Source organism: Pantherophis guttatus, chromosome 2 (genome assembly GCF_059756535.1).
Source record: "Pantherophis guttatus breed Tessera chromosome 2, ASM5975653v1, whole genome shotgun sequence".
Taxonomy (NCBI): Eukaryota; Metazoa; Chordata; class Lepidosauria; order Squamata; family Colubridae; genus Pantherophis; species Pantherophis guttatus.
The window spans coordinates 55697328-55720712 of record NC_142064.1 but is presented as its reverse complement, the minus strand read 5'-3'; the positions used below and the strand labels follow the sequence as shown (position 1 = coordinate 55720712).

The 23385-nt window shown below is 38.6% G+C and overlaps 1 protein-coding gene across 4 annotated transcripts in view; it reads left to right on the top strand.

The window, feature by feature from the left end:
• ZNF608 (zinc finger protein 608) overlaps positions 1-23385 on the top strand; it is a 125270-nt gene that overhangs the window by 43512 nt on the left and 58373 nt on the right. For all 4 annotated transcript variants that reach the window (XM_034409979.3, XM_034409977.3, XM_034409976.3 and 1 more), the window contains exon 3: positions 13686-13941. In XM_034409979.3, coding sequence (XP_034265870.2) covers positions 13686-13941 — 256 coding nt within the window. The remainder of the gene's footprint in view (positions 1-13685; positions 13942-23385) is intronic.

Genomic DNA, 23385 nt, shown 5'->3' with positions numbered 1-23385 from the left:
GCAAGATTTGGAAAATAAGTTACCCCCAAGGCATGTTGTGTTGAAAGATAAAATGCTTAAAAGTAAGATAGGAGATTTGGTTATTGTTGTCATTAGAATAGCATTCTAATTCTGAATTAGATGTTTGTGTTATGTAGAATGTATGATCAAATGGCCCAGATCTTTTTTATTGCTTTTTTGTTAAATGTAGTTTCCCCACGGTTGCAAAAGGAAAATCCCTAGTACTTTTAACTAGCTATATTTAGACCAATGTAGTAGGAAGGGAGTGTGTTTTGAACAGAAACTGTTTTAGTCACTGGATTTCATTGTGGGATTTCATTGCTCCAGGACTGTAATTCAGAAGAGTTTTTAGTGCATCAGAGACCAATTATCACATCCACAGCTTAATTTTAGGGCTGGTAAAGAAATGGTGGCGTAAGTACTGTATGTATGTATGTATATAAAACAACAATTATGATTAGACAGAATAGCAACATTCATTTTCCAGTCTCTTCTTTCTCTCTTGTTTTTGTTTGGTTGAGGTTTTTTTAAAAAGTGAGTGTGTGTGTGTCATGTGAAGAGCTCTTCCTCCAGTGCTTGATCTACGTATTGGCAGATATTCATTGTCAACTTTCTAGTACAAGTAGCCTTCATTAGCTGATGCACTCATAGATCTGGGCAACAGAGAACCCTGTTCTCCAGTGCACTGCTTGGAGAATCCAAGTGTGGTTGACTCTCATCTATTTGCCAGTGACTGAGTGTAGATTTTTTTCTTTGTTGACCACGCCTCCTCTGCTCGGCTGAGCTCCAGTTTTTCCACTCAGTCTAGCTAGAGAGACGTGTGTTAATTTCCTTTGGCAATTAGATCAGAGTTCTTTTACCTATTTTTCCAGCTTGGATTCTCCAAAAACATCAAGAGCTGAAGAATTGACATCAAACAAGGAGCCTTTACAGCATTTCAGCCCTTGGTCTGACTACTGGCTCCATTGCTGCCAGGGCATGTGCTGGTACCCCCTGGAGCTCCAGGCTGACCGCTACTGCCTTAATAAGACATCTGGCAGCACCCGGATTTCTGCCCAACTATAGAGGCACCTCTGGATAGTGCAGGCGATTGTTTCCCCACACTTCATCTGCCGCCAGTGGGTGAGCTGGTTTCTCTGGTCTGGCAGCACAACCGCCACCACCACTTAGCTCCAACATATTAGGGCGGCTCTGGAGTCACTGCCCAGTGCACCACAGCAAACTCTGAGGACATTGGAGGCTTCGCGGCTCTGGGAGAGCCTATTTGGGTTTCTCGCCTGTCCCAAACCATGGAGGCGCTGGAAGACTTGAATTTCTTCTCTCACGCCATTTTGGAGGTGGCCCAGCCATGGCAGTGCTGTGAAAGCCTATTTCCCGCTCTCATGCCAGAATTTAAAGTAACAAGCCACGGTGGCACAGGAAGAGCAGATTTTCGCTCTTGTGCAGAAAACAAGGGCCGACAAGCCGCGGCGGTGCTGGGAGAGTGGATTTTTTCTCATGCGCCAAATTTGAGGGTGGCAATAGCGAAGTGGCACTGAGAGAGTCAGATCACCACTCTCGCGCCATAGCAGAAGGATAAGCAGCCTCAGAGGTGCTGGAAGAGCGGTTTTTCGCTCTCGCGCCCATTTCTAAAAGTCAAAAAGTATGGCGGTGCTGAGAAAGCGGACTTTCGCTCTCGTGCTGAAAGCAGGGTCTGTATAGGCGAGGCGGCGCTGAGAGAGCTGGATTCCCGCTCTCGTACCACAGACCATCTGCAGACAAGTCGCGGAGGCGCTGGGAGAGTAGACTCCCACTCTCGCGCCATATTGATTCAGTGCACAAGCAGGAAGGTTTCTGGAACTGTGGAGAGATCGCCCTTGTGCTTTTCACTCCCAGGATGTGGCAAGATTGTTGGATCCTCCTGCTTGCAGGTGTCCACTGCCACCTTCAGTCCTGCTTCGTGGACCAGTTCTGAACTGAAGACAGCTGATTGGTCTGTATTACTGGGACATTTGAACGGGGGACAAAGATGGCGAATCGGGCTCTGTCCCCGGACATTGAGCTGGTGGATAGGTCCCCCAGGTCTCACAGGGCACAAAAGAGAGCCTTGGTAGTACAGGGGTTTAAGGCACCCTGTTATTAAGCTGGTTATTAAGACCAGCTGCCTGCAATTACTGCAGGGTTTGAATCTCGCCAAGGCTCAAGGTTGACTCAGCCTTCCATCCTTTCTAAGGTAGGTAAATTGAGGACCCAGTTGTGGGGGCAATAAGCTGACTTTGTATAAATATACAAAAGGATGAAGGCTATTGCTGAGCACATTGTAAGCTGCCCTGAGTCTTCGGAGAAGGGCGGCATATAAATCAAATTAAAAAAAAAAAATCCTGGCCCCAAAAGTTCCAGGGCAAAAACCAGGAGCACTTCAGGCAAAAGCAGGCCCCTAACCCCTCTGCCTACTAAGGCTAGTATGTGACAAGGATGCTAGAAGGTGCCACAAGGCATTAGGAAAACATTTTGCTAAGGCTCAGCAAAAGGCCCAGGCAAAGGAAGACCAGATAGCTTCTATCACAGAAGTATTCTCTTGCTCTGAAAAATCTGCTCAACTGCCTCAACCTATGGAGGATTAGCTGCAGAGTTGGTCACCAGAGGGACCTGGTGAAATCCAGCATTCTCCTTCACATTGTTTTCATGGGGAGTTTTTCCCATTGCCCTGCATAACAATGACTGGATTGCAATCTGCACCCTCAGCCAGAGGATCAGCCCCTGAAGTGACATTTACCCCTACAGCAGCGGGGCTCCGCTCAGGGGAGGGTCAGGGGTCCGTACTATCCCTGGATATTCAGAACCTCATTTCTGAGACTATATCAAAAGGAATAGCAGCAGGGTTACAACAGAGAGGTCATTACCATTCTCTGTCCTCCAACCAGCATGCCAGATCCCAGCGCATATTACATCAATGCCAGGATCTCCCTCTTCTCAGGATTCTATTCATAGTGCAAACTCCATGATGGGAGAGGACGACCAAAGGGATCAAGAGTTCTAAGATGACGAAGAGATGGTACCGGATAAACGGGCTTTTACTGGCCTTTTTCACCCTTCTCTCTTCAGGTCATTGCTCCATAAAGCCAAAGTAACGACTAATATGGGAGTAGCAGAGGATTCTGCTGAACAACCCCAGGGGATTTCCAATCCACATAAGGGATTGTTCACGGTACCTACACCTGAACATGATATTATTCCTTCCCCTAAGTTATTCATTGATGTAGTTCAACGACAGTGGAGTCAACCAGGTTCTCTTGCAGCTCCCAGTGGACATGACAAGAAACTGTACTATACAGGGCCAGACCTCAAGGAGCTACTTCATCTTCCCTCAGTGGATGCTCCTATAGCAAATTTAACTTCTTCTGCCATCCTTACCACTGACATAGTTGAAGGCTTAAAAGCAGAGGATGAGAAAGCGGAAATCTCCTTCTGCAAAACTCACCAGGCGGCCGCCTGGGCAATTAGAGCCGCAACATCGGCTTCCTTTTTTCAACCGTGCCTCCTTGATCTGGCTTCGCCAGTTACAAGAGAGGCTGCCTCCCTGATGACACAAGGCTGCACCAAGATGTAAACAAATTGGTGGCAGCCATTGAATTTTTGGCCGACGCATCCCTGGATGCGGCAAAATTTGCTTCTCGAGCCCTGGCATCAACTGTTACTTCTCGCCGCCTCCTATGGCTACGCCACTGGAAGGCTGATATGAAATCTAAGTGGTGGCTAGCTTCAGCCCCATACAAGGGTATTGAAAATGGCGGCCTGCATAAGCGAACCGCAGGAACCTTCAATGGAAGGGGTGGATGGGGACATGTAGATAGACCTCTTTGAAGTCCACCAATGCCTTAGACCCTATCCTGATTGAGAACAAGGATAAAAGGAAAGTAATGCCTTCAAATTACAGGAGGGTGGATCGTAGATATTCCCCTTACTCCCAGAGGCAGTCCTTTTGGGCTGACACTGGATCTGGCAGATCTAGCGGGCCACACTTCCAGGGGTCCTACTCCCAAGGGCTTGATCGTTCCTCAGACAGGCCTACCTTTTGGGACCTCTGGCAAAGTTGCCATTTTGGGGACCGGCAATAGATCCTTTAGGTGAGGGAAGTGACTACCAGGCCACCTTTCCCATTGGCGGCTGGTTACATCACTTCCAAAGTCAATGGGAATCATCCACCACCGATGCATGGGTTCTTCAGACAGTGAGGTTAGGCCTCACATTGGAATTCCTCTCCAGTCCTCCCAACCGCTTCATCCAATGCCCCGTTTCCCAAAATCTGATAAAACAAAACCTGATGGAGACCAAGATCTAACATTTGTTAGATATCCGGGCCATCGAACCAGTTCCTACAGGTCAGGAGAGTCTTGGGTTCTATTTAATTCTCTTCCTGGTATTGAAGAGTTCTCGGGGCTGGAGAGGAATCTTGGATCTCAAGAAACTCAACACCCTTATAGTGTACAGACGCTTCAAGATGCAGTCCCTAACTTCCATCTTGGGCTGCATAAGGGAAGGCAACCTGTTGACATCAGTGGACTTCAAGGAGGCCTTTCTACATGTCCCCATCCGCCCCTCCCATCGAAGGTTCCTGCGGTTCGCTTATGCGGGCCACCATTTTCAATACCGGGCCATGTCATCGGCCCCCAGGACCTTCACAAAACTATTGGCAGTGGTAGTGGCAAACATCAGACTAATTCCTGTAAGAGTGCAATGCTATTTGGACGACATATTAATCCAGTCGTCCTCCCAGACACAAGGACCAAAGGACCTAAGTACTGTAATCAGAATTCTCCAACAACACAGCTTCTCTCTAAACATCAAGAAGAGCCATCTAAAGCCCACCACCCGCTTCCTTCACCTCAGCGCAGTGATAGACTCAACTACATGCGAGGTCTACCTGTCCCAAGACCTCCAGGACAGCATCAGAACCTTAGTGACACAGATCTCCTCCCTAAGGTCGGTCCCACTGCTTCTACTATCCCAGCTACTTGGGAAAATGATCTTGTGTATTGCAATCATACCTTGGGCACGTCTGCATGCCTGGACTCTTCAATGGTTTCTCCTACCACACCAGAGAGCTGGGCGCAGCAACTCAAAGACCAGGATATGAGTCCTACCATGGGTTGTTTGATCCCTCCACTAGTGGACTTCTGTGGCAATAAAGAAGGGATGTGTCTTCAAGGAGCCCCAACACATAACTATAACATCATATGTGAGCCTCTTCGGCTGGGACGCTCACCTTCTCTCTCAGGTGGCCCAGGAACAATGGTCTCCAGTGGATCTAAAAAACAATATAAACTGGCTGGAGCTGTTGGCAGTCCACCTAGCTCTCTGCCACTTCCAGACCACCGTGGCAGGCCCCCATGTATTAATTTTAACTGACAATGTGGCCACGAAAGCCCACATAAACTGCGAGGGGGGCACTCATGACCTCTTGATCATGACCGAGACAGAGAAGTTGGGGAGCTGGGCATAGAGGCACATGCTAACCCTCAGAGCAGAGCACATATCGGGCTCAACAAATGTGCAGGCGGATTGGTTGAGCAGGATGACACTAGACCATTTGGAGTGGTGCCTACATCTGACTCTCTTCCAAGAGCTGTCAGAGAGGTTCGGCCATCTGATAACTGACCTGTTTGCCAATCCAAAGAACACACAACTGCCGAGGTTCTTTTCTTGATTTCTGACCCCGGAGGGCAGAAAGGTTTGATGCCCTCCACTGTCCTTAGCCTCAGGGCTGCTCTATGCCTTCCCCCCTTCCCCTCATCCCGAGGGTAATTCAGAAGGTGTTAGCCAAAAATGTGGAGGTCCTTCTGATCGCCCCTCATTGGCCAAGACACCCCTGGTACGCGGATCTTTTCAGCCTCTCCGTGTCCCGACCCTGGAGGATTCCCTGGGACAGGATCTCAGCCAGGGGGTCGTACTCCATCCAGAGCCTTAGTGGCTCCAGTTGACCGTCTGGCACTTGAGAAGATCCTCTGAGGAAGGACAATTTCTCAGGGAAGGTGATACAAACTATCCAGACTTCCAGATGTGCCTCAACAAATCGGATTTACAGTGCAACCTCGCGGGCATTCTGTCAGTGGTACTCCAAGGGACACATTGACCCCACTTCAGCATCTGTACCTGAGATCCTGGACTTTCTTCAAAGAGGACTGGACAAGGGGTTGGCTCCCAACACCCTACGTCGACAGGTAGCAGTCTTGTCTACTGTGCTAACATATGACAACAAGCGTCTCCTCACTCAACATCTGAGGATCCACAGTTTTCTCAAGGAAGCCGCTAACCTGAAACCCCTGGCGGTACATATATACCCCGCCTGGGACCTTACTTTAGTCCTACAAGCACTTATATTTTCCTCATTCAAACCGTTGAGTACTGTCAGTGTCCGGTTTCTGACCCTTAAGGTCGCCTTCGTCGTGGCCATAACATCAGCCAGGAGGATATCTGAACTAGCAGCCCTATCTGTGCGAGGGGACCTCTGTGTCTTCTATTCAGACAGAGTTGTTCTGCGGATGGACCCCTCCTTTCTGCCCAAGGTGAACTGGTTCCTTTGGGCCCAGGAGATCATTTTGCCTGATTTCTGTCTCGGCCCTAATCATCCATTGGAAGAAAGATGGCACACCTTGGATGTCAGGAGCGTCCTCCAGATACATTAAACGGACAGCACCATTCAGAAGAACTGAATCTCTGTTCGTTTCATTCCACCCCTCTTCAATGGGTAGGAAGGTTTCCCCCTCCATGGTGGCCCGTTGGTTGAAGGCGTGTATTGCAAAGGCATATGAGGTTAAGGCCAAACCTTTGCCAGGATGGATTTTAGCTCACTCTACTAGGAGTGCAGCAATGACGGCTGCCTGGGCTACACAAGCTTCCGTCATTGACATTTGCAGGGCAGCCTCTTGGTCATCCTTATCAACATTTATCCGTCACTACAAATTAGACAGTTATGCCTCATCTGAGGCGTCCTTCGGATGGAGAGTGCTTCAGAGCACTCTCCATCCGGTTCCCCAGGGACCCAGGACCAGTCAGCTTTCAGCCCATAGAACTTTAAGCTTGGGTATGTCCCACGCTTGGATTTTCCAAGCCAGTGCACTTGAGAACAGACATTGGTCTTACCTGAACGTCTCTTCTCAGTGCGCTTGCGGGAGAATCCAACCCACCCTGTCTGCATCCTGATCCGGGGGTGGTTCTCTTCAGCATCCTATTGGTTACACTGAACGACTACGCCTTCGTTGAAAAACTGTAGCTCAGCCGAGCAGAGGAGGCATGGTCAACAAAGAAAAAGTCTAAACTCAGTCTCTGGCAAATAGAAGAGAGTCAACCCATGCTTGAATTCTCCTATAGCGCACTGAGAAGAGATGTTCAGGTAAGACCAACATCCGTTACCCTTGTAGGTGCTAATAGCGACCCCAAAAACTCATGCAATCAGGTGAGAGGAGCAAAGGAAAATATGGTAGCATAACCTGTCTTCCATTTGGCTTATTTTTTTTTTTCCTTTAGTGGAACCTGTTCTGTGATAAATATCAATAGAAATGCCCACTATGTCCTAACACCTGGGAATAATCCTGCCAAAATAACAGTGAGGAGCTGCAGTGTCATTTGTTCCTTATGTTAATTTTCCTCATCTTTTTCTCATCTGATGTTGTGCAGATGTTGGACTTATGTATCTTTTCTTCTTCATGCCCCATGCAAGATGGCTGTCTTCCTGGTTTTGCTGCTTTGTCTCTAATTGTTCATCTCTGTCATCTTCTAAAGGTTTCCACAAACCTCCTTAAGAACAATTGCACAGCAAAAACAAATTAATTTTTTTGATTAATTTTGCAATTACTGATTTAGAAAGGAAAGTAACTTTCTAGGAAATACAGGTAGTCCTTGTTTAACAACTGTAATTGGAACTGGCAACTCTCGCTAAACAACACAGTCTTAAATTGCAGTATAATGTAACTGAACTTAAGATGGCAGTTCTGATGTAGTTGTTAAACAAATCCCACTTGGTTCTTATGTGCAATGTCATATGATGCAGTAGTTCTTGACTTGCAACAGTTCATTTAGGGACCATTTGAAGTTACAATGGTACTGAAAAAAGTGACTTATGACTATCACACTTATGACAGCATTTACGTAATCTTGTGATAAAAGAAATCAGACCCTTGGCAACTGACTCATATTTATGATGGTTGGAGTATCCTAGTGTCGTATGATCACCTTTTGTGAACTTCTGATCAGCAATGTCAATGGAGAATCCAGATTCACTTAACAAACTTTGTTACTAAATTCACTTAACAATTGTCTCAGAGAGAAATGTTGGGCTGAATTGTGGTCATAAGTCTAGGATTTCATGGATGTTCTGCTTTTATTTCTAAATTGAATTTTTATTCTGCTTTCTATTAAGCACTTTAATGATTTCCAATCCCTTTCTTCCCTGTCAACAAATCTGTGACATGGGCGACACTTGATAGTTTGGAACTAAACTGTATAACCATGTGAGGATTTTTATGTGAAATGTTTATGCTGTATGCCTCAAAATGATGATGATTGGTTTTTGACAAGATGAGTGAGATCCTGCTCTGGAGCCTAATCCTTCTCTATCTTCCTACTTTCCTTGTAGGCTTCTCTTCTATGCCCTAATCCTGTGCTCTATGTACTCAGTTAGATTTCTTTGAACCTAAATTATAGCATTTTAAAATAATTTTTGATCAAATTCTAAGGGACACACAGGTTAGGTAGGTTGATGCTAAAGTATGCTACATCTGGAGATAATACTGAGGAAAGTACAGAAATAAACTGCATTATCTTTATTCCAAAAGCATGAAATTAAAACTAGAAGGCCTCTGTTACCAGGAGATTCTACAACAGCCAAAACTCATGTAGTGCAAACTCTGGCTCTCTCTCTTGAACTTAGTTCAAAGATAAATATTGTTTTATTTTATCCTTACTTAACTGATGACTGATTTGCAAAGAACATCTGTTTTTGAGGTCAGCTGCTTTTACATTTGCCTGCATATTTGGCTTCTTCTTGAGAAGCTTTTTTTGTTTTATGCTGCCAACATCTTGAAGTCTAATGGCAGCAGGATAAACACAGAAGTGCAGAGCTTCTATACTCAATTCATGCTTTTTTTAATTTTTGTTAGGCAACTGACAAATGTGGGGATTCAAAAATCATATTTCAGTCAATTTTCCATATATTTGGAATGCAGGATTATGGATAGAATTCTAGTATAGGATCTGGACTATATTGTTTCTTTTTGCGTTATATTTGTTTACATGTAAATTTCTACTTCTTCAGTCTCTTATTGAGACTAGGAAGAGATTAATGTAATTTTGACAAAATTGTCTAAACTGCTGCTTTGAGTTCTGATTAAGTACATGAGTGGTTCTAATATTTAAATTATATTATACCCACTCATCTTTGTATTTTCTCTTGTGTTTTCTCATCTCTGCATTTTAGCAATTAATAGCTGAATTTGAAATAAAGAGAAAGGGAAAAATCTTCAATCACCCTTTTCACTTTGGAATGTTAGATATATGTTGGACTTATTCACAATGCCAGGTGGCTATACTATCTGTATCTATTATGGGAATTGAAGTCTAATGTAACTGGATGTTACCCTTTTGGATAAGGCTGTTAAAAGACTGCTAGTGTCCTCTTCTCTGTGCAGTGTGAAACTCAGAAAGGTGATAGAATTGTACTTTCATTGTGTGATTACATGTATTTCAAACTTCTATTTTCTGGCTGAATAGGAAAGGGAATCTATCTGTTTTATGGTATTTGACATGTGCAAATTTATTAGAGAGACCAACTTGGGTATGCAACAGTCAGCATTAGATGCATCAAATTAAATAAAATATTGTATATTACCTATATACAGTAGTTGATCTAGTGGTATTCCTCATTTTGAATATAAAAATGCATACAGTGACCAGAAATCCTTATTCCCCAGTAGACTTCTGGCAACCTTGTCATAATGCATCCTGTTATCTCTTCAGAACAAAATTTCATTGAGTTCCTGGATAATTGTTAATATTCTCTTACTATAATTAAACTATTTTTCTGCAATAATGTATCTTTGATTCATTTGTCAGTTTTCAAGTCACAACAAACCAATGAATTTCTACACTGGCTCATTTATAGAAGTATATCTCCACTATCCTTTATTATATAGTAAAATGCATTATTCTATAAGCATCCCTTTTAAAAGCATGTTTTATAAAGCATCTTGTAATGGTACATGGGGAAGACTGTGAAAGATGGGGCAAAGAGGAACAGTCTAAAGAACAGTCAGATAAGAGACAGCATACCCCACAGATACATAGTAGGCAGAACAGTAGGCTCAAAAGGGACTTCACTAAGTTCTCTGCTGTAAAGGTGACCACATGATAATTGTACTTTCAAACTTGCAAGATTCTGTTAACATAGATTTATCATAAAGTAGAACTAGTTTATCTGGTTGTGTTTCCTGTCTGGCCTACCTGTTATAGCTAACATCTATCTTTCAAGTTTCATACAGTCTCCCAAAGAGAGAAATTTTTGGAGTAACCTCAATCCTTAAAGAAATATGTTATCTGCCTAGCACCTGGCAGCAGCATTTTATTGCAAAACCAACAGCAAGTGGATACACAGATGACTAATTTACATAATGATATGATGCAGCTAATTCAGCACCTAGAGCAGAATTTGCCTCAACCAGTAGCAGAGCAACTAATGTTAACTTGGCCCTAATTTTGACCTATGAGAGGATATGCACACTTATTCTGCCACCTTATTCTAGTTTTTTATTGTTATTTTTTTCACCAGTAAACAATTATAGTTTATTTTTCAAGTGAATTGTACAACTTATATGTTAAAGGGGGGGGGATTCTGAAGTGATTTATCTTAAAGGGATTTCAAGATGGCGGCAATGGAGGAAGCATAGTTGCATCGCAGGGAGTTAAAAGAAGAGAAAAGTTGCTATTAAAGTAAGATAAATGATAGGAGGAGCGGTAGAGAGGGAAAGACAAATCATAGAGTAAATCACAGTGAAAGAAAAATAAGAGGAGAAAGAAAAAGGAGAGGAAAGACTGGAGAAATAGGAGGAAAACGATCCACAGCAAACTTGGCCTACTGAGAGAAGCCCAGCTAGAGAGAGGCCTTCCCAACAGCATGGAGGCCCATTGAAGCGAGGTGAGCGGAGAGGCAAAATACACCAGTGGAGAACAACGAAGCGAGCTGGTGAGCGATTGGGGCCCAGCTGTGGAGCAGGGAAGAAAAATCATCTGTGGGACGGAGAGGCGAGCTGACCGAGGGCAAATCAACAACCAGCAGAGAAATAAAAGGCAAGCCTGTGAGAGAGAGAGAGAGAGGAGCAGGGACGAGGAGGAGGAGAACCGGCTGTGGAGAGGAGAAGAGAGGCGAGCTTGCCATGGGCCATTCGGTCAGTCCTGTTGCTGGGAGAAGCAGCGCAAACGGTAGCCACATGGCTGAGGAGTCAGGAGCAGCGGCAGCGCAGCAGACGGGAGAGCTGGCAGCGAGAGGCAGCACAACAAAGCAGATTCTGAGAGGATCGTGGAAAGCAACGGGAGAGCATCAGTACAACCGGAGGCTGTCGGTGTTGGTGGAGCATTTCAGCAAAGGGGATCAGCGGTCCGGTGACTGAGAATGGCAACAGAACAGCGTGGGAGACCAACAGCGAGGGGTGGAGGAACTGAGAAAAGCAGGGAGAGCTGGATACTTGGTAGTGGCAGGAGAAAAACAAGTAGTAAGGGAGGATAAAAAGACAACACAGGACACAAGCAAAAGAAAATCAAAGGCAAGTAGACAATAGCAAGTACAGAACATATATAGGCAGAATTTAGAAGTTCTAGAAAATACTTAATTTCTCACCCCTCAGCAAACCAGATGGAGACAATATTTATCCTCCTTTGATTTTTAAATCTCATAGGTTCTAGCTCCCCAAACAAACTTCCAGATGCCCTCTCATGTAAGCCAGAGTATGAGTTGCCCAATCCTACACCCCCTACAATAATACTTGAGCCATTCATCTTTGAGTTGTACCAAAAATTAGGCAAACACAAAAAAGCTGGCATCAGGAAGAGAGGCTATTGATATTTTTCATCAGATAAGGAGTAAATGGTGCTGGAATCTAGTCCCAGAGGGAAACATGTGGAGTACTTGATGCACTGGAAAGGCTACCCACAGTCCATTTTTTCAATGTAGGCAATGTTATTTTTGTTTTATTTTGGCTTTTTTAAAAAACAAAATGCATGTTTGTGTGTAAAAATCAGTGTGAAAGCTGCCAGTTCTTACTATGTTGTCCTTCATACATATTGAATGATTGCCAAAAACCTAGGATGTCATAATGTATCAGTTTATGTGCGGATCCGGGCAATGTGGCATTTTGTAATTGACAAATGGAAATTTTGTCAATTTATGCATTTTCTGCGTGCTGTCTCAGTTTTTTTGGTATGGCACTCAGTGTGCCAATAACAACTAGGAACACCACAGCTGGTTTATGCCATACTATTTCAATTTTCAGATCTTGATATTTTCTTATCTTTTTTAATTCCTTGTCTTTTATTCTACTGTCCATTTGTATTGCCACATCAATTATCCAGACATACCACAGTTGAATGGAATCTAAGACCAAGACTAGCAATTTGTATTATGAAATCCCACAATATTTTATCCTGCTCATTTTCAGCTACTTTTAAATTCTATGTTCCTACCAATTTTTCATTACTGGCACATGATAATTTTCACAGGTGATTCAATTAATCATTTTAGCTGCTGTGTTATGTCATTTATAATCATTTTGTGTGAATCTTTTTGCACAACCTGAATATATGACCTACTGTTGCTTCTGCTTCTTTGCACAGTCTTCACTTCGAATCACTTGACAATTTTTCAATTCTGACCCTGATTGCATTTGCTCAAATTATTATGTGTAGGGTTAGATTCAGAATCCAAGACAGATGGAAACTTAATAATTCCCATCCTAACCAAGGACACAATAATTATTAAGGTAATAATTATAGGCAATTCCAATGAAGGGTGTTTTTTTTTTTTTTTTTTTGTTAAATTAGGATGTTCAAATCTGATAAATTTCCAGATGTCAAGGAAGTTCTTTAGGTATCCCTCTGAGGACTCTGGTCACAATTGGTATAATGACATATTTCTTTTTCCATAAGGGTTCAATTTCAATCTGCAAGTCCTGGTATTTTTTATTTTTTTTCAAATTATTAATAAATATTATCATCTGTTAACAACAAGTCATAGCTGCCAATTCTTCAGCTGGTATTGATCTTCATATGCATTCACTTCTTCCCAAGGATCTAGACTGTTGTAATCTATCAGCATAGTGCATATACAGATCTAAGCAGTATGTCCTTTTGTAATTGACAGATGGAGAATGGTATAATAAAAATAAAATAGTCATTACTTGCCATTGGCATCTGGTTCAGCACTATCGTGACAAAATGTTGAACTAGTTGAACCTTGGCCTGATTTAATATAACTTATATTCTGCTGTTCTTATCTCAGGAAATTAAAAAAATGAATTTCTTCCTAAAGTAAGAATTTTTTTCATCCATCTTGCTGAATTATTATATGGAATTAATATGTTTATTTATTGATACATTTCTAATAACAGCATTTCCTTTTACTTTAAAAATAACATTATTTTCCCCTTTGTGTTTACTTCTAGGTTGACCCACTCTTTACAGTGCCTGCACCTCCACCTCCTATTTCCAGTAATCTGACAACTCAGATTCTACCTTCCTATTTTTCACCATCTTCATCCAACATTGCAGCCCCCGTGGAGCAACTTTTGGTACGGACTCGTTCAGTGGGTGTGAATACTTGTGATGTTGGAATAGTAACAGAACCTGAATGCCTTGGACCATGTGAACCTGGAACCAGTGTAAATTTGGAAGGGATTGTATGGCATGAAACTGAAGAAGGTAAGATGTTTTCTTCCATCTCTCTCGCTCTATCTTGCTTGGGATGTTGCATTTGATTTAAAATAAAAATTGCTGAAAAATAATAAAATAGTATGCTTTGTTTTGTTTCTTCTGGGAAAAGAAATTATTAGGTTAATCTAAATCTCAGTCTATTTTATTTATTTTACAAATAAATTAATCTTTTTCTGCTTTTGTTTTTGAAGGATGGGGTTGGGTTTTGTTCTAAAGTCTTGTTAAACTGTTACATTGATGATATTTTGAATAAGGTTTAATGTATTTTTCATACGTTATAATAAAATATGCATAGATACTCTTACAAGAATTATTAATCTACATTAATATTCAAATTGTTTCATTTTTTTTAAAGCATCTACAATATTCCAGTAATATATACAAGTAGCATATATGGTTGTTACTGGATTTGCTGCAAATCTGATTAGTCTTTTGTGTGTATAGGCAAAATGTATAATTGCATGTTAGCCGCTTAAATATTTTGTTTAAGTGCCCAGAGAGCTTTGTGATCATTGTTTGGGAACTGGAGATTTAGAAGATAACCTCAGTCAACTGCAGTTTCATATAAATATATATTTCCTTAAAACAATGAATAAAAATTCAAGCTAGTGTTTGAAAAATAAATTGAAAATTATTAACAAAAAGTCTAGACACTAAAAATGAATTTGAAAGATAATTATTTTTGACAAATTAGAAGCCACACAAAAATGTAACCGACATGCTTTTCAATATTGATTTTCAAAAGATTCCCCTTATATGTGAACTACCTATAAATAGTACTGCGCAATTACTATATCCACCTGTTTTGGAGGATATGGTCTGAAATGTTGAGAATTATTCAAATGGATTTTTTTACAGATGTTTTCTTCTTTCTGTTTGAATAGTATTTTATTACTAGTGATTTAATAGCCTGTGTAAAAGGAGTGTGGTTGCTCATGAGGTTAGGATGCTGGGCTGATGATCAACAGGTATTTGAGAGCCAATTACTGCTATGGGATGGGGAGAGCTCCTGTCATATGCTCCAGCTCCTGCTGACCCAGCAGTTTGAAAGCAGATGACCACAAGTAGATAGATGGTTATCACTTTGTTGGGCAACTTAACAGGAAAATGAAAGGAGCACCCAACCGGGCGTCCCACGGGCAACCGAAATGTCACCATTCAATCCTTTCAACCCAGAAGTACTTTGGTGCTCCTGACACGAATGTAGTAATAGCCGATGTGAATTGAAACAAAGAAAGAGAATTTTAAAAGTGTACAATGCATTCCATTGATAATAAATCCTAATGCATTTTGGTTAGAAAAGCTTCAGCAAAGCTTAATTCTGTGGAATGGAGTATGAAATATTATCAGAGTGTTTGCAAAATGTTTTAGACTCTGCCCTTCCACTTGTCTTCTTTGTATGTATATCTTCATCAGATTCATAAACTAGATTGACACTTTAAGATTATTTTTAAAGGTCACATAAGCAGTTTTAAAATACTTTAAGTGAGATAGCTATCTATTTTGGCTTTAGTGTTCACCTTAGTGAATTTCACAGAAAGTCAGAGAGTATGGGAAAGAATTATGGTGACATGGAAGAGCAATGGCTTTTAATACTGTTATTTTTGCTGAGTAAACTAAACATCTGACCCCCACAGAATTAAGAAACATCTCTTGTTAAAGGTCTGGAGGGCAACAGTGTGCTATTTTTTAATGTTCTTATGTACTTGCAAGAATGACATTTTATCTGTTTTTCTTCTGTGCTCAGATATATTCAGCCAAGAAGACTTTTATTTATTGATAAAAGATACCGCCTGATCTGTGCTTATAGATTCCCTGTTCCTATTGTAAAAAGAGTAGTCTATCAACCTTGTTACTTATCTCTCTCATTCTGATTGTGCATTTACAAATCTGGGCAATTGGTTTGCCATAAACAAGATAAAGATAAATCCACTATCTCCAAATGTCGAATGTAAAGAAATTTTAAACTTGCTATATATATATTTTGACAAAACTTCTCAAATTATACTGATAATATAAAGAATAACTTGAAAGAGTGACATATGATACTGCCTAACCGCATAAGCTTCTTAAAGAGGGGGGGGAAAGGAATGCTTCAGATTTTTCTTAAGAATTTACTAGATGGAATGATTACTTGTGCTATGTTATGGAAGACTAGATATATCTTCATTTAAATTTTTTAATTGGAAGTAAATTATTTTAATTTCATTCCCTAATATGATTTTACTGTGGGTGCTGGGTTTAAGGTTTGGATTTATATGGTAGTAATGGAATACACTTTTTTCTTGACTGGCGCTTTGCATATCATTTTAAATAGTGAGCCAATAGACCAGGACACTGTGAAAACTGTCATACTTGGCTAATTTAAATGAGAAAATTCATTCAGCATACAATAAGCCAAATTCTAGAAAAGTTTAATCTTGATTTGATGACACATATAGTGATACTCGGTACTCATCTGGGATTCGTTCCGGAAGGTGTGACAAGTACTAGAAACAACAGGTACCAAGCAAGCCACATGGCTTACCATGTGACCCTTTATTTCGGATGGAAGGTGTAGTAAATCATGATGTAGCCGACCTCAGCAAGTTCTACCTTGTGCATCAAGTACAGGGAGAAAGATAACTATGGGGACAAGATTTTTGTTTCAAATGCATCAAGTATTAAATTTACACTCTATTAAAAAAAAACTATGATCAGAACAAAATCACTTTTTTTTTTTGGCTGCCCATCTTACCACAGGGTAACTCTGAGTGGCTTACAATATTAAAAGGACAGAATTATACATAATAATATAAAAATATAAATATTCAACCCTAACTGAAAGATGGGAAGGGAGAAGGTAATAGGATGAGCAAGGAGATGGGATTTGTTATGAATCTGTCAATCACCCCTAATATGAAGCCTCCCATTGGAGCTCCAAGAATCTGGTTTTTAGGCAAAATTATAATTTTTAATCTTAATTTAAATTAATTAAATTTATATATCCAATATCAGATATTTTAACTGCACTTTAATGGTTTTAAGAGATTAAAAAGGTGAAAAAAACAATGCAACAAAATAATGCAGTGCTACAACATTTATGAAAATATAAATGTGTTGTAGGGTTTTAGTAGCCATTAAGGAAAGACTATTTGGAAGCCACATTTAATCTAGAATATACCTGCATTTGAATTCCACACCAGAATATATTTCTTTAACTAGATCAAACCATTAAATATTGGAAAAATATATATATTAAAATAACAGTTTCTTACTTGAAAATAATTAAAAATATTTGTTTATGACAGTAATACCAGAATTTCCCACTCAGTAGCTATGATGGCTTCTGAAAAGATAGCTTTGTTGCTTTTCTAGGGAAAGCTTAAGAAACACAGTTGGACTAATATGAATTGTTAATAGCCTTAGGAAATTATAATAACTGTCTTGCTTGATTCATCTTAGACGCCTTTGCTAGATTTGTAAGTCAGGTGGTTTAATAATTAAATAACTAACACACTAATAGGCACGAATGTGATTGAGATATCAATGGTTCTAGTTATCTGCATTTTTATATTTCTCCACCAGTTCTAAGGATACATATATTAAAAAAATTCTCTATAACCTAGAGAATAACCTGTTTTACACATGCTCAGAATGGCTGATGGGTTTATGTGCCTGTGCATATTTTATCATTATCATTATCATTATTATTATTATTATTATTATTATTATTATTATTATTATTATTATTACCCTTAAATATTATTATTACATCAACCCTAGATGCTATTTTTATTCTGTTCATAAAGGCTGCAAATTATGTTTTCAAATGATACCTGCCAGAATGACTTCTGCAATGATCCAATATGTCTGTAGGAGGTCTGTACTATATTTATTGTATGATGTCACCTAATTACAAAATGTATCATGAACAGTTACAGTGATTCCTCAATAAAAACAGTGATAGGTTGGATATGGTGTTAATTATAATTAGAATAATATGGTGTCTGGGGAAGGTGAAGTTATATTTGGCATGAATTCTTAAAAAGGTAATACCTGCTGATATAGCACTGAAATGGACTGCATTTGGATATGACCTGATTATGTAGGTCACGTACATTCTCGTTTAAGACTCTTAACTACTGTCACACTACATTACTCATCTTATTTTTTTTTGAAGGTGATAAGACTAACAATGCTTAGTGTCTTTCCCCAATATTTAAAGATAATTTGATTATAACATTTGAAATAGTGTATTAAACCTGGGCGTTTCTTTAAAAAGGAGTTAAATATTTTGACTTGTAAACTTTAATACCCATGTTTCCCCAAAAATAAGACCTTGTCTTATATTTTTGGAACCCCAAAATAAACACTTGTCCTTATTTTCAGGGAGGTCTTATTATTTTGGGGTGGTGGAGCAAGATGGGGCTCCTCTTGCCATCTTACCTGATTTCTAGCTCTGAGTTTAAATATTTTCGGGGAGGGCTTATTTTCAGGGGGAGGCTTATTTTTAGTGCATGCGCTCAAAAGCCCAATTGGGCTTATTATCAGGGGATGGCTTATTTTCAGGGAAACAGCGTAGATTAGTAGATCAAAACTTTGTTTCTGCCTGACATAACCTGTTATCATGATAGCTTGTTTGTTACTGATGTTACTTCTATATTTTTACCTTCTAAAGTATTGATGGTAGCATCAAAACTGTCTTTAATGTCAAAATAAAAATGCAACTCTTCTGTAAAATGCTAACATAGTATTAATAGTGTAGTAATTTTTGTGGGTTTTGGGCTATTGTTTCCCATTTCCTCTTTTAAAAATGTATTTTGAAAAAATAGCAATCATGAACTGACATCACCAGTGAAATGGACAATGAAATTTCATATTTATGTGTAGAAAACTTTGTTGTATATAGAGTCCGGCAGCTTAGGGTAGTAAAGTATAATGAAATAAGGGAATACTCATGAATTATTTCATATGTGGAAAATTCTTAGAAGGAAGTTGCTGAATTGCTCCAGATAACTTCTATAACCATACAATACAATTCTACAGTATTTGGCACCCTGTATGCGCATAGCTTCTGTACCCTGCACACTTGGTAAGGCTACCTGAAAGAGCCATCAAACTACCTTATTTTTATGTACAGCATACGAAAGAGTGATTGCATATATTCCCATAGCAAGAATATTAAAATATTGATTGTGTAGGTTTGCAAGGAAGCAGCAAAATATACAAATAACAAAATAAATAAAACTTGTCTTGAGTCTTCTCTGCAGAAAAAAAAAACAAAGACAAATATTGTACAAGTAAACTTTGATTTACTGTCACAATACTGGAAAATTCATTGTTAAGCAGTGCAGTAGTTAAGTGAGGCGTGACCACACCTGATTTTACAGACTTTTTCCGACATGGTCATCAAACTAATTACCCACAGTTATTAAGTGAGACATCACATGACCTCGACTTGCAACCTCTTTCTGGCTTTTCCATTGACTCTGCTTGTCAGAAGCTGATTAGGAAGGTCCTAAATGGCAATCGCATGTGTAATTGCAGTAGGCTGCTGCGACTGTGATAAATGTGTGGTAGTTGTCAAGCACCCAAATCACAATCACGTTACTATGGGACATTGTGATGGTCAGTATAAGGACCAGTCATTAATAACTTTTTAAAAACATAGTTGTAACTTCAAACACTCGCTAAATATATGATAATCAATCAAGGACTACCTATAACTACCTGATTAATAGGCAGTATCATCCAGAGAAGACCTAAAGAATTTTTAGGTCTTCTCTGGATGATACTGCCTATTCATCCATCCATGTCACCAAAATTAATTATTGAGCTTTTAGAAAATGGCGGTTGATGATCTATGTAACCCTAGTATTCCTACTTTCATCATTAACATTTCTTAAATTTTTGTATAAAAGTTTATAAGTACTCTGGTGTTTATTTATCAGTATATTTGTGCTATCTTCAAGACAGAATATTTGATTTCAGTAAGTAGTTCATGTTGGGAAGTGGAACAACAGGTTAAGAGTATAAGTATAAATGTGGTAAACTAGCTTTGTAACTGGTTTTGTTCCCATGGCAGCCATTTTTGTGAATAAGTACTTAAAATAATTCCTACAGGATATAATTCCAAATCTGCCTTTTGGCCAAAATGTTTGTGGATTCATTATTAATTGTGTTTTTTCTCTTTGAAAAATTGGGAACCATTCTTGTGAATCTCTCTTTACATAGTCATTGTTACAGTACAAGCTGAGCTGATCCCTTTGTAGTAACTAAAAATATGTTGCAAGATTGAATGGGGATTGTAAGAAAGTATATTTCACAGGTTCAAGTGAAAAATGAAAGAAAAAAATAGTCTACATTTCATTGGTGGGGAGTCTCTGCAAGAAATCAACCTTAAATAGAGTATCAGAGAAAAAAAAGTTGCTTAAAAAAATAAGAGGTATAATCAGGAAATAAGATATAGTCTTGACAATTACTTCTAAGAATTCAAATTACCAATGGAGATTTGCCAAAAGCTTCAGCACAACTAACACAAGTCCTTTTATGAGTCAAATATTTGGCAGCCAAAGACTAAGTAGTATGTTCTTTCTCACTAGTCTGTATGTGTAACCATTCAGACTCACAGTATACTGTAGGGAATAAATTAAGAAAGGAAGAGATGCTTTTCTTTTGCTGCTACTGCTAAATGATAGGGATTTTTTTAACAATAAGCAACACTGGATAGCTTGAAGGAAAGAACTAATTGTGGTGTTGTTTTTTTAAAAAAGAGACTTTAAATGTCTGAGAGAAGTACGTATAAATTCACCTTGAAGAAAGGAACTAAATAATAATATTCTCTGTTAATGAAATGTATTTTGATGTTGAAACAAATTTGACTGTTAGCCAATAATAACTATGATTTGTTCAGATGATGGTGTATTTGCTTGAAAACTAATCACAAATCAAGCCATCACATATAAAAAGCTGCTCCTGCAACATTTGTTTCTCTTCATCATTACTTCTTAAAAACAATGTGTTGATTTATCTGCCTACTTATAATTTAAGACCTTGATTTCATGGCTTGGATTTATTCTATCTATCTATCTATCTATCTATCTATCTATCTATCTATCTATCTATCTATCTATCTATCTATTTAGCGTATGGCTGGTCGCCCACAGTATTAAAACACTTCATTTTTACAGGTAAAAACAATTAAAACAATAAAAAAAACCTAAGAGGAAAACAGAAATAACATTTCAGAGTGTGGTATTCTGATGATCGGCCATCAACTTAAGTGCTGTCAAGAGTGGTGGGTTTCTTGATTTTAATCGGCATCTTAAGAGATCAGGAATGTATCCATGAATGGGTAGAGAGGAATTTAACAGGATCTTACTATACTCCCGAATGAGAGCTTCTTGTCGTCGTAAGTGCGGGGGAAGTATGTGACTAAGAACTGGTAACCAGTAACTAGGTGTAGATTTTATGCATATTTATTTTATATTATTCTATATAATATCCATTCAGGTGCTTAAGAATGCTATGCCACATTGGTCATCGCTTTGCAAAAGTTAACATAGCAGGCACTTCATGGAATACACAGATTCTTTACTTTCTATGTTTGTATACTTGTGTGGAGGGAGGAAGGGAGAGAGGGAAGGAAGGAAGGAAGGAAGGAAGGAAGGAAGGAAGGAAGGAAGGAAGGAAGGAAGGAAGGAAGGAAGGAAACAGAAGAGAAAACTGTATAAAATTAACTTTAAAATTATTTTTTAAGCAAGTTGTAACTCAACCACACAGGATGATATTGGTCTGTTTTTTCATTATGTTGATTATGAGTCATTTGAAAGATAGAGAATCCAGGACTGAAAATCTGGAGTAACAATTTTCTTTCCAACAGAGCAGAGCTATCAGTTTAACTACACTCCACGCTCAATCAATCCAGTACTTGGCATACATTGATAAATAACATATGCTAGTATATAATTCAACACCAAATAAATATATTTAAACTTTATTTCTCTTTCCAACTTTTGTACCAACAATGTAAATATTGTCTAAATGATATAAACATAGAACAGTCCTAGATTGCATAGAGCAATGTCTTCTTAAAGATCGTATTTACAACATAAAGAGGTCAACACATCTCTTCTTAAACTTCTACTAAAGTGTCTAGTAAACAAAAATAATTTTTGAATTAGCACCATAATAAATTTATTTAGCATTCTTCAAAACAAAAGACTATTGAATGGTTAAAATATGATATTTAAAGTCTTTATTCCAAAGTTCTTGTAAATTGCTAATATCTATGTTACTAACACTGCAACTGTTTATAAAAATAAAATGTAGATTAAATCTTCTAAAGCACCATATAATAATTACAGAATATTTAATGTTTGGAAAAAAACTGATATTTTTTTATTAAAATACTAATGCCATATTCTTTCCCCATGGTCTTGAAATGATGTTTACTTGTAATTCTCAAATAAGGATTATTCCAAAGTATGAATATTTCATGTAAATAAAAATCAAAGTTAATTTCTCAACCACATCTCCCAGATATATCTTGTATTATTTAATGCTGGCATATTGGCTAAAGTTAATCACTAAGTCAAAATATGCATAAGGCCAATGATACATCTGAGTGTCAGAAAATTACCTCTGTGCCTCAATTTTTATATGGCAATTAAAACATCTCTGGTTAGTACTTCTAGTGTTAAGATAAATAACAGTGGAGGCCAAAAACTTTGTTGATTTCCTCTTCTAAATTTAGGTGTGTCTTATAGTTAGGTGCGTCTTATAGTCTGAAAAATATGGTACTTATCCATTGTATGTATGTAAATGTTAGAATGATGGATAAGTTGACATACTAGAATATAATGGTCAGAAACTATTGTAAACACTACAACTGTTTAAAATAGTATATAAGTTATTCTGTTTTTTACTTTTATCTTATGGTAAGTGGAATGCCAGGACAATTAGACTATATTCATATATAAACAATAAAAATATATCTTAATAAAATCCCTATCAATTTAAAACATAGAAATTCTTCTTGATATACTTTTTGATATTTTTTTACTTTTATCTTATGGTAAATGGAATGGCAGGACAATTACACTATATTCATATATAAACAATAAAAATATATCTTTAAAAATCCTCCATCAATTTAAAACAAAGAAATTCTTCTTGATATATCTCCATGAGGAACAATAGCTATGTAAACATTTATTCTTCTCCATAAAATATTGGTTTTTGATTGTGGTTTGTCATTTGATTTTAGAGATATTGTAGGAGGCTTTTATAATCTGTGGTAGCAAAAGATCAGGAAGTGTCTGTAGTAGTTTTTCCAGCTAACACATTAAAGTACAAGTATTTGTGAGGTCTTATTTCATAATCAGAGTTGTTGGTCAGGAAATGTGTTACCAGGCCTCTTTCGATTTTGTTTTTAAGTTAATGCACGAT